This window comes from Vigna radiata, chromosome 4, assembly GCF_000741045.1.
Source record: "Vigna radiata var. radiata cultivar VC1973A chromosome 4, Vradiata_ver6, whole genome shotgun sequence".
NCBI classification, from domain to species: domain Eukaryota; kingdom Viridiplantae; phylum Streptophyta; class Magnoliopsida; order Fabales; family Fabaceae; genus Vigna; species Vigna radiata.
The window spans coordinates 13770963-13787535 of NC_028354.1; the positions used below are offsets into that span (position 1 = coordinate 13770963).

At 35.0% G+C, this 16573-nt stretch overlaps 2 protein-coding genes across 6 annotated transcripts in view; both read right to left on the bottom strand.

Moving 5' to 3' along the window:
* The window catches only part of LOC106758796 (pentatricopeptide repeat-containing protein At3g22470, mitochondrial), a 12521-nt gene extending 5798 nt beyond the window's left edge, over window positions 1-6723 (bottom strand). For all 3 annotated transcript variants that reach the window (XM_014641784.2, XM_014641783.2, XM_022779858.1), the window contains exons 1-4: window positions 4949-6723; window positions 4336-4373; window positions 4117-4209; window positions 3893-4017 (exon numbers count right to left, since the gene is read on the bottom strand). In XM_014641784.2, coding sequence (XP_014497270.2) covers window positions 5031-6713 — 1683 coding nt within the window. In that variant the 5' untranslated portion in view covers window positions 6714-6723 and the 3' untranslated portion in view covers window positions 3893-4017; window positions 4117-4209; window positions 4336-4373; window positions 4949-5030. The remainder of the gene's footprint in view (window positions 1-3892; window positions 4018-4116; window positions 4210-4335; window positions 4374-4948) is intronic.
* A 2042-nt stretch (window positions 6724-8765) lies between these two features.
* On the bottom strand, window positions 8766-15785 carry LOC106758032 (SPX and EXS domain-containing protein 1). 3 transcript variants are annotated; one of them, XM_022779859.1, is made up of 13 exons: window positions 15542-15785; window positions 14072-14178; window positions 13358-13396; window positions 13130-13222; window positions 12914-13030; window positions 12055-12150; window positions 11652-11765; window positions 11336-11389; window positions 11098-11145; window positions 10334-10484; window positions 9967-10132; window positions 9519-9588; window positions 8766-9437 (listed from the first exon to the last, which is right to left on the bottom strand). In XM_022779859.1, the coding sequence occupies exons 2-13, from the start codon at window positions 14135-14137 to the stop codon at window positions 9183-9185; spliced, it is 1269 nt and encodes a 422-aa protein (XP_022635580.1). In that variant the 5' UTR covers window positions 14138-14178; window positions 15542-15785; the 3' UTR covers window positions 8766-9182. The 3 variants fall into 3 exon arrangements, with proteins under 3 accessions (XP_022635580.1, XP_014496412.1, XP_022635581.1); XM_014640926.2 differs by having other exon boundaries at window positions 8766-9431; window positions 15542-15783; XM_022779860.1 differs by lacking the exon at window positions 15542-15785 and adding an exon at window positions 15244-15520.
* Window positions 15786-16573: the final 788 nt, after the last annotated feature.

A 16573-nucleotide genomic window follows, 5' to 3' on the forward strand; every position in this document is an offset into this window, starting at 1 on the left:
CCTTTAAAACAATTTATGATTTTTTAAAAGAGGAAGAAAAAGGTTTTTAGCACGAGGCAGACATAATGGTCGCACTTGTGCTTAACCCTTTTAGAATAATTTATGATTTTTTTTAAGAGGTAGAAAAAGGTTTTGGGCACAAGGCAGACAGAATGGTCACACTAGTGCTTAAACCTTTTAAAATAATTTGATTTTTTAAAGAGGAAGAAAAGGGTTTTTAGCACAAGGCAGACAGAATGGTCGCACTTGTGCTTAAACCTTTTAAAACAATTTATGATTTTTGAATATTTACTTAAAAGTAGATAAAACGAAATAAATAAATAAATAAGTAGAAAAATGGAAATAACTAGGAAATAACTAAATAAAATGAAAGTAAAAATAAAAATAAAATAAACAAGTAAATTACTAAATAAAAAATAAAAATAGAATAAAAATAATGATAAAATAAACTAAAGGGACAAAATGGCAAGTAAAATAAAATAAACAAAATAATCAAACTGGGCCAAAGCCCAAATGGAAGAGGGTGGTAAAAATAAAAAAGAGGGATGGTAGAAACCTAATTCATTTCTAAAGACGGGTTGGGCCTAAGCCCAATCGGAAATGGTACGACTTAGGAGAAAACGGGGGTGCAGAAAATGATTTGTTTTATGCACAGGGAGGCCCAATGCTCTCAGCCCCAAGTTCAGCTTCAGAAACCCCTTTAGGGGTTCTCTCAGATCCCTTTCATTTCTCACTCACTCATTTCTCAAATACCACTCACTCCCTTGAACCAAAGCATGCCGCCACCACCCGTCCGGCCATAGCTCCCGTCCAGCCATAGCTCCCGTCCGGCCATAGCTCCCGTCCGGCCAGTTCGAGGCGTTACCTGCGGCTCCAAGCGTCACCGGAGTTGCTGCCAGTCACTGGGTCAGACCCCTTCTTACCAGGCTTGGCATCACCGGCGACACCACGTCGTCCGCCGCCGTCGCAAGGGTTCTTCCATTTCTTTTCCACGCGAGAGCCTCTCTCGTTCATGCACGACGCGGACCGTTCGTCACCGCAAGGATGCCGCAACCGCCGAGCCAGGGTCGTCGTTTTCCGTCGAGCCCGCCGCCGTCACCGTCCAGTCACCAGCAATGAAAACCCTCTTCTCTTTTCCGCACTTGTGGTCTCCACCACCAAAGGGGCCCCGATTTGGACTCATACACTCTACGGATTGGGGAAGTCCCAATCATAACACTCTAAAGCACAGGGAGAAGAGAAAAAGATTCGCAAAACGAACATCTTATCTCCTATTTCTAACAATGCCGAGGGGGATATTAAGTTGGACCGTCTTCACGATTGAAGAGGAATTTCTGGGCCATGGTAACAAAAATAGAAAAAGGGAAGAACATGAGGCTTGTCCTATCGTTGTTGTGTATGATTGTGTTGATGACTGGGAAATGATTCATTTTTCTGTTTCAGGTATTGACCATGCTTTCCCGAGTGTAAGTAACAAAGCCAAAGATGGATGAAGCAAGTTGTTCTGGGAATAAAAATGGCACTGGATTTCCAATTTGGTCTGTGTATTTGTCTGAAACAGGTGGAAAATGATCTTGGGATGGAAGGCAGCTACAATATATGTTACTACCAGGTTCACAGGGAGACCTACGGTTTGCAAGGAAAAAAAAAGCTTTTTTTTTTTTCTATACGTGATTCTGCCTATATCTCTTGCTTAGTACATGTTTTCTGGGATGAGTAAAGGGTATTTGACGTCTTGTTGTTGGGGTTACATGCTTATGCTCCATGATAGATTTTACAGGCATTGAAACTGTATTTTGGATGCAGTTTGTTTAACACACGAAGCCGCAAAGAAGACAACCACAATCATGAATATGAATAGTGATCAAACAATCATTGGTTCATCTCCAAGCATGCATAAAGACGGCATACACTTAAGCAAGTTCAAAGAGCTTAGGTATGAGTGTATGAGGACTTACCTACGCAGCTTCAAGACTCCTCTGCAGCTTCAGGACTTGCAGCGTCAAGACTCCTTTGCAGCTTCAAGACTTGCAGCCTCAAGACTCCTCTGCAGCTTTCAGACCTTTCCTTTTGATTCTACTTTCTTTGGTTCTCTTAGACAAGTGGTAATGATAGGTGATGGGGGTGGGCCTCTGACCTTTGGTAGTGAAGTCGATAATGGAGTGTTGGATAAGAAGAAATGGTACCAAGTGTTCTCTTGTTGTGCTATCCTCGTTCTCCTTGTGATGGTGAATAATGATATATCGATCCCTGTGATCTTGTTCTCTTTTTTTCTGTTGGTTAAGGTCCTTTTCCACATTTTCAGAATGACCAGGCGTATCTCTCAAGATCTCATATTTGTCTTTTTTCTCTTTTCATGCTTTCATCGTATCAGTCAACCAAAAACATTCAAAATCTTCACTCTTTTGATGAATGGACGTAGTTCGCAGATCAACGTAAGAAAAATTAGGAATAGGGACCAAGCCCTTTCGCGCTGCTAATGCATGTATACATTTCAAGCATTCTCTGTGCCTTATGCTGCTGGAAAGCAACATCACAGAGAAGCTTAGTTGACCTTGGTTTTGCTTTTCGTTCTTTTCTTCTTTTCGGCAAAAAGTGTCAGTGCAAACTATTACTATTTAGGAAGACACCGTTTTTTTCTTTTGAATTTAAAATATAAGAAACCAGTTAAAAGAAAACAAAATAATAAAATATAAGAGTGAAATTTATAAAAATAAACGGAAAACAAGGAAAAATAAAATAAAGCGAAAATAGAGTAAAAAAAAAGTAAACTGAAATAAAACAAAATGAAAATAAAATAATATAACAGGAAAGAAACAAATAAAGACAAAACAAAGTAGAGAGCAAAAATAATAGGAAGAGGAAAAGAAAAAATTAAAAACGAAAATCTCTTCTTTCCTTTTTTTTTTCTTTTCTTTTTTCATAAAAATTTTCTTTTCTCATAAAAATTAAAGTAAAGACAAAAAGAAAACTAACGCAAAACAAAAAAAAATAACTCTAAATAATCAAAAAAGTAAAATAAAAAGTAAAAATAGAATTAAAATAAAAACTAATATAAAAATGAAAACAAATAAAGATAAATAAGTAAAATAAAATAAAAATAAATAAAAATAAAAATTAGATAATATAATAAAAACAAAATGATAAAAAAAAACAAGATAAAATAAAAATAATATATTTTTGTCACCCGGACGAAATTGGGTGTTGACATCACGAAAAAGGTTTCATATCTCTATTGTGACTAGGATGGTATGATTAGTAAGTACAATAAAACATAATAAAGCAGATGGATATTGAGATGCACTTATAAGAGAAACTGAATATACTTTGCAAACCCTTCGTAGAATATGAAGATTAACTGGCAGAATGCAGAGTTCGTCTAAAAGGTCTTGGCAGCAGGGTTTTCCATTCAAATGATGGGCACATGAAATACCGATGCATCATCTTGTGGGGGGTTTCTGATATGTTAGGCATAGTTGACTGTTTATTCTATCTGACATGCTAACAAATGCTGGATTGCTGGGGGAATATTATTGATTTGGAATGGAGATATTAACTTGCAATTTAGTATGAATGCAATTGTATGCCTAGAGCAAAGTGTGTTTCTAACAACATCCTCTTTCTCTCCCCTCTCCACCTTCGAGTCCTTCTACTGTCCCTCTACAAATTCTGTTTTATATTTTACTGTTGACAACCCATACAAAGGCTAATTTGGCTTTTAAGTGCATAAGCACTTATTACTTTGATTACCAGTAAGTTTCAAAGAACCAGATAAAGACAAACTTATGGTTGAGATATTGATTTTAAAATTCATGAATCAAGAAAAACATCAAACAACTTTCCACTTTGCATTGAATAATGATTTCTCTAAAATGAAGGCTGAGCAAAGAACCTGACTATCTTCCGTATCTCTTTGTATGTAAGGTGGTTTTGATCAAGATCAAAGACCTTGGCATAGCTGACAGTGGATCGTAGAAATACCCACATATCTACACCCCAAAGCCAAACCATCACAGTCTGTATTCAGTGAAGTAACAACAAAGACCATCAAGCAAAGTTCCATAAAAATTGTGAACAATGTAAAACATATACAGGAGAATTAAACCCCCAACTCACCACAAGAAGGAGAAGATATTAATACAAAAATGCTTCATATATAAACAGATCATGCAAATTTACATCCATTCTCGTTACAGAATCCCGAGTAATCTGATATACGACCAAGAAAAGGCAAATGTTACGTATGGAAGAGGTAAGGAAATTATAAGAGTTATTCTCGATAAATGCTCATTGAACTACTATAGATATTATAAAAGTGAAAAGACAGGTTCTAACCTTGTAGCAGGTAAGGCCCCATATAAAAACAATGTCACCTGAAAAAATGTATACATACGTGGGCAGAAGTTCATAGACAGTTCAAGTAAAACAAAAAACAGAGAAATTAAAGAAAGATGTTCAATTATGATAGGAATACAGTTAAACTGACAGAGACTTCCATAAACATAAAATTACAATCAGACAAAATAAATCTTCATATATTTTCAAAATTTAATTCTTCTAACATTACCAAGGAGGTGCATTAGAATAAAACAAAAATTACAATAACATGCAAGTTTACAGACAAAAACATACAGCAGTAGATTTTCAACAAAGTATAATGAAAGCTGTGCAAATATCAATAAGCACCAGCATGATATATATAAATTGCATGGTGAGGAGGAGAAAGTATTATATATGGGTTGCTGAAGTTGGAGAGATCCAAGATAACATAACATAATTAGTCTACAATGAACAAAGACCAGATATATATAAAGAAACTTGCTAGCAATGCCATTACTACAGTAATCATGAAAGGGGATGCTTGTTTCTTTCTTTTACTTCGTTCTAATATACGTGTTCTGCTGTGAACAGTATCAAAATAACATTAGTTAGCACTGAAGTATCTAACCTTGTCATATCCTTTTTCTAGAGACAAAGCTCCCAGCAGCTGTTTGTATCATAAAAAATCTTGATGGTCCTAACAATTCCTATTATTTTGCTAGTAGAGCACGAACTAAGGGATCAAAAGTTACAGCATTAGGAGGGCAACCATTATCTATCATTTCCAAAAGTAAGGCCTCTGCTTCATCAAACAATCCCTCTCTACAGAGCCCATTGATCATAATATTATAAGTCCGGATATTAGGACCACAGCCTTTGACAGAAGAAAGTTGAAAAATCTCTTTAGCTGCGTCTAATCTGCCACGTTTGCAAAGACCATCTATAAGTATGTTATACGTACGAATATTTGGAGAAATTCCCATGTCAAAAATGTGCTGAAGCGCCTTCGCCTTATCAATACAGTGGCGTTTGAGATAATCATCTAACAACACATTGTAAGTGATCAAATCCGGTGCTTGACCACTCACACGCATCACTTCTACCGGATCCCAATCAAACAAGACTCTCCCAGATTTCGACAAACCATCAAAAAGGCAATTATATGTCGCTGTATCTGGAACCAAATTCCTCTTATGCATCTCTATTAACAGCCTCATGGCCTCATCGACCATCTTAACCTTACAATACCCATTAATCAAGGTACAATAGCTAACAACATTCGGTGATGTACCTCTTTCAACCATTCTATCAAACACCTCTTTGGCCTTATTAACACAACCCTTCAAACAAAAGCCATTCATCAAAGCATTGTAACTAACAACATCAGGTTCCAACCCTCTCTTAATCATCACACCAAACACATTCCTCGCCTCCACGACCATCCCCAACTTACACAAGCCATCAACCAATATATTAAAGGTATAAACATCCGGCCAAATGTCTCTGTTCTCTTGCATTACCATCTCATTCAACAACCTTGCCGCTCCCTGAAACCGACCAGCCCCACACATACCATGAATAAGAGAATTGTAAGTGAAAATATCAAGACAAATTCCTTTGCCAACCATCTCAGAACACAACCCACAAGCTTCAGTAACAAGTCCCTCTTTGCACAGACCATCAACGACCATATTATACATTATCAAATTAGGCTTAATTCCAACCCTCTCCATTTTCCTCAACAACTCAATGGCACCCTTTGTTTTGCCCACTTTGCACAACCCATTGATCAAAGTGCCATAACAAACTTCATCAAAGGAGAACCCTTTGGACACAGCATGGTCATGCAAGTCCAGTGCCTCAAAGGTTCTACCTTTGAGGCACAACCCCTTCATAAGGGTAGTGAGCGTTAATGGGTCGACCTCAAAACCCCTTTTGATGATTTTCCCCACGACAGAGAACGCGAGGCCCATTTGGCCCAAGTGTGAAAGGGAGTTTATGAAGATGCTGAGAGTGACGAGGGAGGGTTTGGGGATGCCCTTTGAGTCTAACTGGGAACAGAGTAAAACGACGGTGGAGTAACGTTTGGTCTTCATGACCGATGAGAGAATCCTGTTGAAAGAGACGATTCGGGGTGTGGGATGGAGATGGAGCATGCGGTGGAATAATGAAACGGCGTCGTCGAAAGTGGAAGGGTTGGGGAAGGGTTTGCGTGTACGAGAGAAGAACCGAGTGGAGAGGGTGCGGAAAGGAAGGGAAGTGAAAAGGATGGTGGCCTTCAACATGGTGGAGGAGACATTGGAGGTTGTGTGGAAGAAAACAGAATAAAACAGAGTATTTGCAGAACACAACATAGTACATACAGAGCATTTGATATCATTTATATCAGTCATAATCCGAAAGTAGAAAATCTTTTGCATTTGGTAGTTGTTACAGGTTTTAGTTTTAACATACAAATTTGTATCAGGTTTTAGTTTTAACATGATATATTAGTTGCAGAAAGGAGGATTTGAAGTGGGTTTTTTATTCTGATTAGTCTCTTTATCTTAATAGAAATTAAACCCTTCTTAAATTAAAAAATAGTAATTAACAGGGTAAAATTGAAAAAAAAAACACTAAAAAACAGAAATGTAGATGTGGATAATGTAATTTCTTCTCAAATTTTGATATGAATTTATATTGAAAAAAAAAAAACTCATCATTAACCCCTGTAATTTGATAAAAAAAACTGTGCTGACACTGTTACAATTAATTGCTCTAGTTATTTCTGTAAGATTCATTTACCTATTCGTATTTCATTCTTGAGCCTACTACACTCAACACCTCAAATTTAGATGCAACCTTTTTTTCAGACTTTAATGTACTTTTAATCTCCTGTTATATTTTATTTATAATTTTGGTCCTTCCATTTCAAAATAGAAATATTTACTTCACCCGTTTGAAAGAAAAAAAAAATCAATTTTCGTTCAAACCTTGTGGATGAAAAAAATAATCCAATTGGAAGGAAAATTTCACCAAAATTACAAGTTCCATAATAGACAAGTCATTAGCAAAGTCACTACATACTTCATTCCAATAACAAGATTACCAAAAAAATTATCCTTAAATGTTTCGTTTATACTATTTTTCTTCAATTAAACTCTAATTCTAACACTATTTAAGATACCATCCCAAAATAAATTAATCAATCGAAATACACAAAAAGAAAAAGAAATGTTGACTGAATTGAAGATTTGTCGAGATGTTGAAGAAAAGTGTAAGAAATATGAAAGCATAAAAAATGTTAAGATGGAGGTGGAGGGAAAATTAGTTGCATTGCATCACAATATCACATGGCATGTGATCCGTATAGAGAAGAACACAGGAAAAAGATGAGACGTAAGAGAGAGATAATGCATCTCTGAAGGACTACATGTTCTAAATTTTTGTGTTGTATGTTTCAATCTGGAAATTCCTCTGTTTATCTTCTCTTTATGATGTATAAGGATGGTAAAAGAATTTGTGCTTGCATATATATGTAGATAAAATCTGCTATAATAGTATAATAGTTAGTATTTGTGAATATTTATTATTTATGGATTGTGTATAGCAGATATTTTAATACTCATTATAAATAGGTCGGATGTGAGTATTATACTATCCGACCCACAGATACCCGTTAATCGCTAAAAAATTGAAATTAGGTTTTTATTCTTAGGTTTAAATTAGATTTTATTCTTTTGTTTCTTCTTGCATCTATGCAACAACCTCTTTACTTATCCATTTACTTTATTTGGATATATGTTTTAAATATTATTTGTATTTCTTTTGTAATTTAATTTGAATTTCATTTAAAAACTTATAATTTTTTTTGTAAATATTCGTAGGTTGAAAACGAGTATCTAACTACTATCTGCGAGTTGAAAAAAATCCGTATCTAGCGGGAATTATGAGTAGACACTATCCGTATCCGACTCGACCTGTTGTCATTCCTAATGCCGCATGTATTTTTTCTTTCTGAATCTCTCTTGTTTATTAAATCAGGTTCTGTGATCCTGGCTGCAGTCACCTTGGTCCTGGTTGATAGTTCTGTGAAATTTACTTCTTGTAGTGGATTGAGTTCTCAGTCTCTGTAAATCCTTTATGAACACACTATACTTGTAAGCAGATTCATTATACTCTTCATAACAGTTTTATCCAATACATAATATTATTATTTTGTTGTCAGTGGCTTCTGTTACACCATAATTCCAGATTTTCTACAATAGGAAGATCAAATATCTCTAATTTTAAATGAAAGCACCGACATTTTTTATGGAACAAAAGAAAAATGAAAATTATGTTTAAGTCTTCTTTGTATTAGAAGTGTATCCTGATTTGATTGAGTGTAGCAAATAAACATATATTATGTGTCCATTCTCGTTACAAATGCTGATCTATTTAAAGAACCACGAAAAAAAGAAACGGAAAATGAATGCAACATCCATTATGGCCACCATTGTTCTTAAGTACAAGTTCTTGCAGCTCTTCATGTATAAGTGAACATATTCATTTAAGAATCTCTTCCATTATGCATGCAACCGTAGGCTTGCTTCTTCACTTACATTGAACTGCTGAGTCAGTGACAGAATCTATTCCCATTTCAGAAGAAAACATACTGATACAACTTACAGAAGGAACGACCGAGCCCGGGGTGCTTCAGCAATGGAATTAACTATTCTCAGACAACCATGCATGTGCATATTGAAAACTCCCTCATGTTGGTGGGCCAGGAACACACGAAGAAAAATGCTTTTGGGATTAGAACTAATATTAGCTTAAAAATTGAATTAGACCTGTTGCTGATATGAAGATATTGGCAAAATTTGGTTGACTGAGATTTTCTATACATCATGAATGTTGGAACCTAGCAATTTCTCCTCCTCTCTGGGAATTTCAGTGAGTTGAACACCAGATCGCGTGATCTTGTTCCACTCGTTCTCAACTCTAAAAAATATCCACTGGAAGCGACGTAACATTTCCATAAGAGTGATGGCAAACACTGTCAGGTAGTTATGGCGGAGATGAGCAGATAATTTGTATGTCCACGAGCAGCGCAGAACGAAGTTGCTTCCAATCACCCAGAAGTATATCTGCAGCTTAGAAACTAGATTTGTCAGATCAAATGAAAAATGTCTTGCATCTTTGTTCCAAGATTGTAAAATGCTTCAGCCTCTTACCCATTGTCGACCATATAACATGTTGGAGACTATACTTGATTTGTTGAACTTGAATATGCGAGAAAATCCACTGTCAAACAAAGGGAAAAAGATATAAAAAAAAAAAAAAAAAGTTAATATAAAGTGAGATCAGTGTGGTTACTTAACATAAAAAGTAGAGTGAAGCGTAAAACTAGTCCATGGAATCTATGTGCATATATTTTGTTTCCTCGACTATCATTCTAGATAGGAAGACCCTATTGAAGGTACAATTGAAAACTAGATTTAAGCACCAGTCCGAGTGAGGAATCAAACAATGGCTGCATTATGGATACCTTGAGTCGAACCTTTGGTACATTTGTTATTCATAAGCTTTAAAATTAAATTTGGTAAAAGTAACATTTCCATCTGAGAAAATTGTGAGGCCTGTTATTATCAACATGAACGGGAAAGATGATAGATTTGGTACCTTAAATCCCAATCTCTGGTTATATCCCAGTAAAATGAATAAAGGGAATTAATGACACTAGAGAGAAGCCAGAGTGGCCGATAAAGAGTTTCCCATTTCTCATGGACAACATGGTATTTAAGGGCTGAAAGAAAAATGACTGGGACTGCTGTTGAATATTTCAAAGCTGGAAAACAAAATGCAAAATGGTGTTAGAATACTAGAATATCGAACAATAAAATCATCACAGACTTTATTTTAAATAAGCAAGACAAAGATTGATTTTTGTGCCTTCAGATGACGAGCGTTTGCACCATCATGACAACCACTCAACTGGGACATCTTACACTTTCAGGAGGCAAGGGAGAAAGTTACCAAAAGCAATTACCATTGAAGAGACAATTTTTTTCTTTGGTATCTCTGTACTGGCGCAGACATTGCAATAAACGCCACAGATAAGGAAGGACGAGGACCATTGGTATCGCAACTGAGTGACTACCACAAACTGAATCAGCTTCAAGCCAAGCAATTGTGGCGACCTGCATATTATGAAAATTACAAAATATAGTATTCAAGTTCACTATAACAAAAATATGGAAGGAAACACGTAAATTTGCACAGCCAAAAGATGAGAGAATGGAATACGCCCTTCTTCTTTACTATTTTCAAAACAGTTTCTGGCTTCTAAAATTTATCTGTCCTCTGAAAACTTTGGAAAGTTTGTCCCTTGAGCACGTTTGTGTTTTCTGGAAAATTATCCTCTAAACACTACAATACAAAGAGGACGAGAAAACATCTTCTAGCTTTCTGTTTTTTAGTTTCTAAAACACTGCTTTGGAGTTAAATTTCAACGTTTAATATTTGTTGGATGAGAAATTAGTTGCAGAGCTGAGTAGTATGATTTAGAAAACAGTTTTTAAAACAAAAGAATCAAATAAAACGGTAATTTTGTTGAATCTACCACATAGTACTCAGCTTGGCACCAATTGTATCCAAAGGATCAAAATGCAAATGAGAAGATTATAAACATAATAGAAGATCAATGACCAAAATGAAGTGTTCATGCAATGTAAGGGTAAGAACAGAAGAACTAAAATAGAGACCGACAACTTACAAGCAATATAAAGAAAAAGAAAATTTGGTAAAGTATACCTGTCTGTTTACCATTCTGCAAACTGAACGTTCTAAATCTGAAAACACCTGTATGCAATGCATAATTAGGAGCAACAACTAGAAAAACAATAATTATAAGTATTAACATAATAAAAAACATTGGTAAGTATAACAGCACCAAGCCCTTTTTTCCAAATAAATGATTAAATAGGTGGTAAGGTGATCATCAAGATAGAAGAATGCACCAAGAAATAAGTTATTAAGCTATGTACTGTACCTTTGCCATGGAGGTCAATATATCGGCCACAAAAAAATCTGGAAATGTAATTGGCTGTAAGAAGGAAAGAAACATTATTTGTAAGAAAAGTAAAATTTTTTATAAATGTCAGACATGAGAAAACCAACTAACAAACTTATAGAAACTAGTAAAATTAACAGCTTAAACTATTTAAACCATTGAATCAAACCAGTAGTTCCCAGATTTGTAAATTCACAACAAGAAACTAAAAACACAAAACTATTGGATGTTTCAGGTGCTTTGTAAAAGGAACCAAATGCTCTTCCAAGTCAAGCATGACAGTCAAAAATCTTACCTGCAAAGGGAGAGCTATTCGAAGTAATGTCCTCAAAAAGAAGTACCGAGAGGACAAATAGAAAATATCAAAGGGAAAGATCAAGATTACTGCAACAAGAATGTAGAGCAGCACCTGCAATACAATATATATGTATATGATCAGAATAAACGCTAGCCAAAATGCTTCTCATAGAAAGGATCACAGGAAGCGATTCATTTCCTGGCAGAAAGGGTTACTCCCGGCCTTAGGAAAAAGAAAATTAAGACATCAGCTTCCAACTCCACACAAACATGAAAAATTGCAACTACATATATGTTTAACATAATGAAAAAATGTATATCAAATCAAGCAAATAAATATCAAATTCAAAGCAGTCACATTCAACTATTGGTGAGAGAGGAGAGACAAACAGATACTAAACTGGTTGGGATGCAGCCAGCGATACTTCCCCATGAGAATAGAGATAAAGGTAAGCAGTCATGCTAGTAGGGACAATGATTGTCATCCAAGTGCTACACTGAAAATAACGAAACAGTTGAACTTAATACATAAAACATGGATAATGGATCCACATAGTAGCAGTAGCAATCCATGTTACTGACACAACATCCAAAAGCTACACTCCTGACAAAACAATTGAAGTTCATGCAGAAACATGGGTTAGAGACTGAGCTACAAAATCAGTTTTTGCACAAATTTCTATAAACATTTAGGGAGAAGAAAATATGAGGTATAAACTAATTACATCTCTCCAAAAGCAAAAGGCTTCTATGTATAAGCTAATTTGTAGAATAATTTATCTTGACATCCAATATATTCATGTTAGTAAAGTCCACATCCAATTCAATTTTTATTGCAGATATGTTAGAAGTTGACTATTTGTTCTTTCTGAGATGCAAACCATGCTGAGGAATATTTTTGTTTTGTAATGGGGAGACATTCACTTGCCCTTTAGTATGAATTCAATTGTATGCCTAGAGCAAACTGTGTTTCTACCAACATCCTCTTTCTCTCCCCTCTCTACCTTTGACTTTTTCTACTGTCCCTCTACAAATCCTGTCTTATATTTTACTGCTGACAACCCATACAAAGGCTCATTTGGCTTTTAAGTGCATGAACTTTTATTACGTTGATTACCAGTATGTATTTCAAAGAACCACATACCGATATGGTTGAAATATTGATTTTAAAAATCATGAATCAAGAAAAACATCAAAGTTTGCACTTTGCATTGAATAATGTTTTCTCTACAATGAAGGCTGAGCAAAGAACCTGACTACCTTCCACATCTCTCTGTGAGTAAGGTGGTTTTGATCAAGATCAAAGACCTTGGTATAGCTTACAGTGGATTGTAGAAATACCCACAAATTTACTCCCCAAAGCCAAACCATCATAGTCTGTATAACAGTGAAGAAACAACAAAAGCATCAAGTAAAGTTCCATGAAAACTGTGAAGAATGTAAAACATATACAGGAAAATTAAACGCCCAACTCACCACAAGAAGAAGAGGATTGTAATACAAAAATGCTTCATATAAGAATAGATCTCTCAAATTTGCATCCATTCTCATGACAGAATCCCAACTAATCTGATGTAAGACCAGGAAAAGGCAAATATTAGTAGTGGAATTGGTAAGGAAATTATAAGAGGCCTACTCGATAGATGCTCATTGGCATCCATGGACAATTTTATATATTATAAAAGTGGAAAGACAGGTTCTGACCTTGCAGCAAGTAAGGCCCCAAATAAGAAAGAGTGTCACCTGAAAAAATATATACATACATGAACATAAGTTCATATACAGTACAAGTAAAAAAAAAAACTGAGAAATTAAAGAAAGATATCCAATAATGATAGGAATACAGTTAAACTGACAGACACTTCCACAAACCTAAAATTACAATATGCACAAAAGAATTTCCTCGTATATTTTTAATTCTTCTAACATTACCAAGGAACACCAGAATGACACAAAAATTATAGTAAGGAACAAGTTTGCAAACAAAAACATACAGCAGCAAATTTTCCACAATCAGAAATTGAAATGAATGCTGTGCATATATCAATGAGCACCAGCAGCATGATAAATAAATTGCAAAGTGACGAGGAGAAAACATTGTATATATCGCTGCTGAACTTGTAGAGATCCAAGAAGGTCTAATATGAACAAAGGCCAGATAAATATAAAGAAACTTGCTTGCAATGCCATTACTACAGTTATCATAAAAGTGATGCATGTTTCCTTTTTTCACTTTGATCTTAATTATTATGTATCAGTATTACATTTTGTCAGCTTTCTTTCAAACCTATGAAACATTAAAATAATACTCCAGCTTAAAGGACCTTCCCAGTCCCTCTACAAAAAGAAAAAACAAATTCCCCTGAACAGAGTGATCTCGACCACTGAACTTATGCATATTGTGTAAGATATACAGACCTTGAACCTCCAAAGAAAAGTTGGAGATGGCATAGCATTTTGCACAGGAGAAATTATACCCTTCATTGAATTTGTGCAATTGTATTATAGGATCGATATATATGATTCTGCAGAACAAAATGAAAATAGTTAGAAAAATATGTGAAAATGTAAGAAAAGCAAACCAACATCTTGGGGGACAATGGAAAGGGTAGCTAAACAGAAATAATTTCTACTTTTCTTTAATAAATTGTAAAGGACTATTAAGGCACAGCTTTGTGCAATGAAGCTCTCACTATTACTATGTTTTTAGGAGGGATCACATCCTCTGAATGGGTCCTTTTCTTGCATCGGGAATAAAGGTCTTGCGACAAGTCAAACTTGTGACCTTTACGCCACATGATGACAACTCCAACCATGGCACCAAGGTAGAGGACGTTATTAAGCAAACATAAAAGGAAGAAACTTATGCTAGAACTTATCATTTTCCACAATACTAGTGGATTTCACATGACAGTCCAGCAGATGCATTGAGCACTCAAAGCTCAAATGAAGTTGTAATGAATAATCATTGCTAAAGTTCTACATCTATATTATTTTCCGAGAGTGCAGTCTAAAATGCTTTATATTTTCTTCAAAAGATAACCAGCACCGTGCTTATAGATTATTAGCACGCACGCATGTCATGGTCAAAATGTGAACCGCTCCACTCCTGGAACACATTACCACAAAGCAGGCAAGGAAACTCCATTTATATCTTACACAATTCATTGCGTTTAAGCTCATACTTCTAAATTATGTTCGGAAACATAGCAATGGCCTTTGTCTGTTGCAACTTGCAAAGGAGGTGTCCTTAACTTTTGTGCAGACAGCATGGGCTCCAGGGTCACATCTCCTACATTCTAATTATTAACTTCAGTCATAAAAATTATACAAGTACTACAACACCTAACCAGAAGCTCTTAATTGTTATCAATTTTGGGCAGCTAAACTGGGGTTTTCATACACTGAAACACAGAAACGAGGACAGTCAACTGCCAAAAAGGCTTATAAATGCTAAATCCAACGGCCCAAATACAAAGCTCATAAATTTGGCGTGTACTACAATACAAACATATCCAATACTTCAATAAAGCTTAACCTTCCTCTCATCAAAATCGACAAAAATCAAAATTACAACAATAAAAGCTCACACAATTGTCATGCATGGCAACGGGAGCAGATAGATTTCCATTTCCAATTCCTCCACAGATTTAAAATCCAACGACTAAAAAGTTCAAACCCAAATGACCACCGCTTTAACAAACAACACCACATCACTAAGTACAACAACGACAACAGAATCAAGCCAAAAACCCCAAGTAACAAAAGCCATCAAAATTAAAACTTGAGAGTCTCCCATCATTAAAGGAGCCCTACATCCTGGGAAAATCCAAAAATCAGGTTCCGGGAAGAAGAAAAAAGCGGAAATGAATCAGATCAATTAATCACCTGCGGTTGCAGTCAGAAAGCGAGTCAGATCTGATTGCACAATTACGAGAAACTTTTGCGCGCGAAGGACGCTACATAACCGAGGAGAATGATGACGATGATGGTGAAGGTGTTGCGTCAATCTCAAAGCACGTTTCTTGCTTGCATTGCTGGCAAAGAGATTTGGTGAAAACAAGTGTTGTTATTTTGCCCGCCACTCTGAATTACAGTTTCTACAGCAGAAAAAAGATAAAAGAGTGGACGCTAAATTCACTTGGGAGAATAAGAAGAATGATTACTGTGATCTGATCATATTCTTACCACATTCCTTTCTTTTCCTTTTCCGGTGAAAATGAAAAACGGTGAAAACATTGAAACTTTGAAAATTAAAACTAAGACTTTTACGATTTTTTCTATGACTTTGGATATTTCTTCAAACAATGCACAATGTCACATTATTCTGTTTACTTGTTACGAAAAACAGAGTTTATTGCAATAATTAATTTTTTTTATTGCAATAAAAAAATAATAAATTCAAATATGATCAAAGTACTTAAAATTGGATTAATGAATAGGAAAATAAGATATTATTACTGTGTTTAGGAGACTTGATGAAATGAAGATGAACAAATATTTAAATTGGATAATGCTTTCATGTCTTTCCATGTAGTTTTAATGTCTTAGGTAATTCAATGCAAACCAACAATTACATTAAAAAATAAAATTGGCAATATTAAGATTATTTTACAAAATAATGTTAGGGTTATTTTAATAATATTACATAATTTACAACACCAAACACATTTTAGAAAATTTAGAAAACTCAAATTGTTTAAGAAAAACTAAATAATAACATAAAATGTTTAACCACATATAAGAAGAAAATTGGTGAAAATCAACCAAAAAATCACATTCACAACACATGGGAGAATAAAAGTTAGCAATGAATATGTGTTCAAAAAGAAAATAAAAATAATGTAAAAACAAAAAAAAAATATCCATTTTTAATAGATTATGCTTTCCTTTTTGTCTATAGACTTTTCTGATAATTTA

Bases quoted from the DNA above. Each gene is read 5' to 3' on its own strand.
- LOC106758032 (XM_022779859.1), bottom strand. From the start codon at position 14,137: ATGAAGGGTATAATTTCTCCTGTGCAAAATGCTATGCCATCTCCAACT. The intron at 13,223-13,357 runs GTCAGAACCTGT...GTCTTACATCAG, and splicing joins GGGGCCTTACTTGCTGCAAG to ATTAGTTGGGATTCTGTCAT. The intron at 9,589-9,966 runs GTACCAAATCTA...TTTGTTTGACAG, and splicing joins ACCAGAGATTGGGATTTAAG to TGGATTTTCTCGCATATTCA.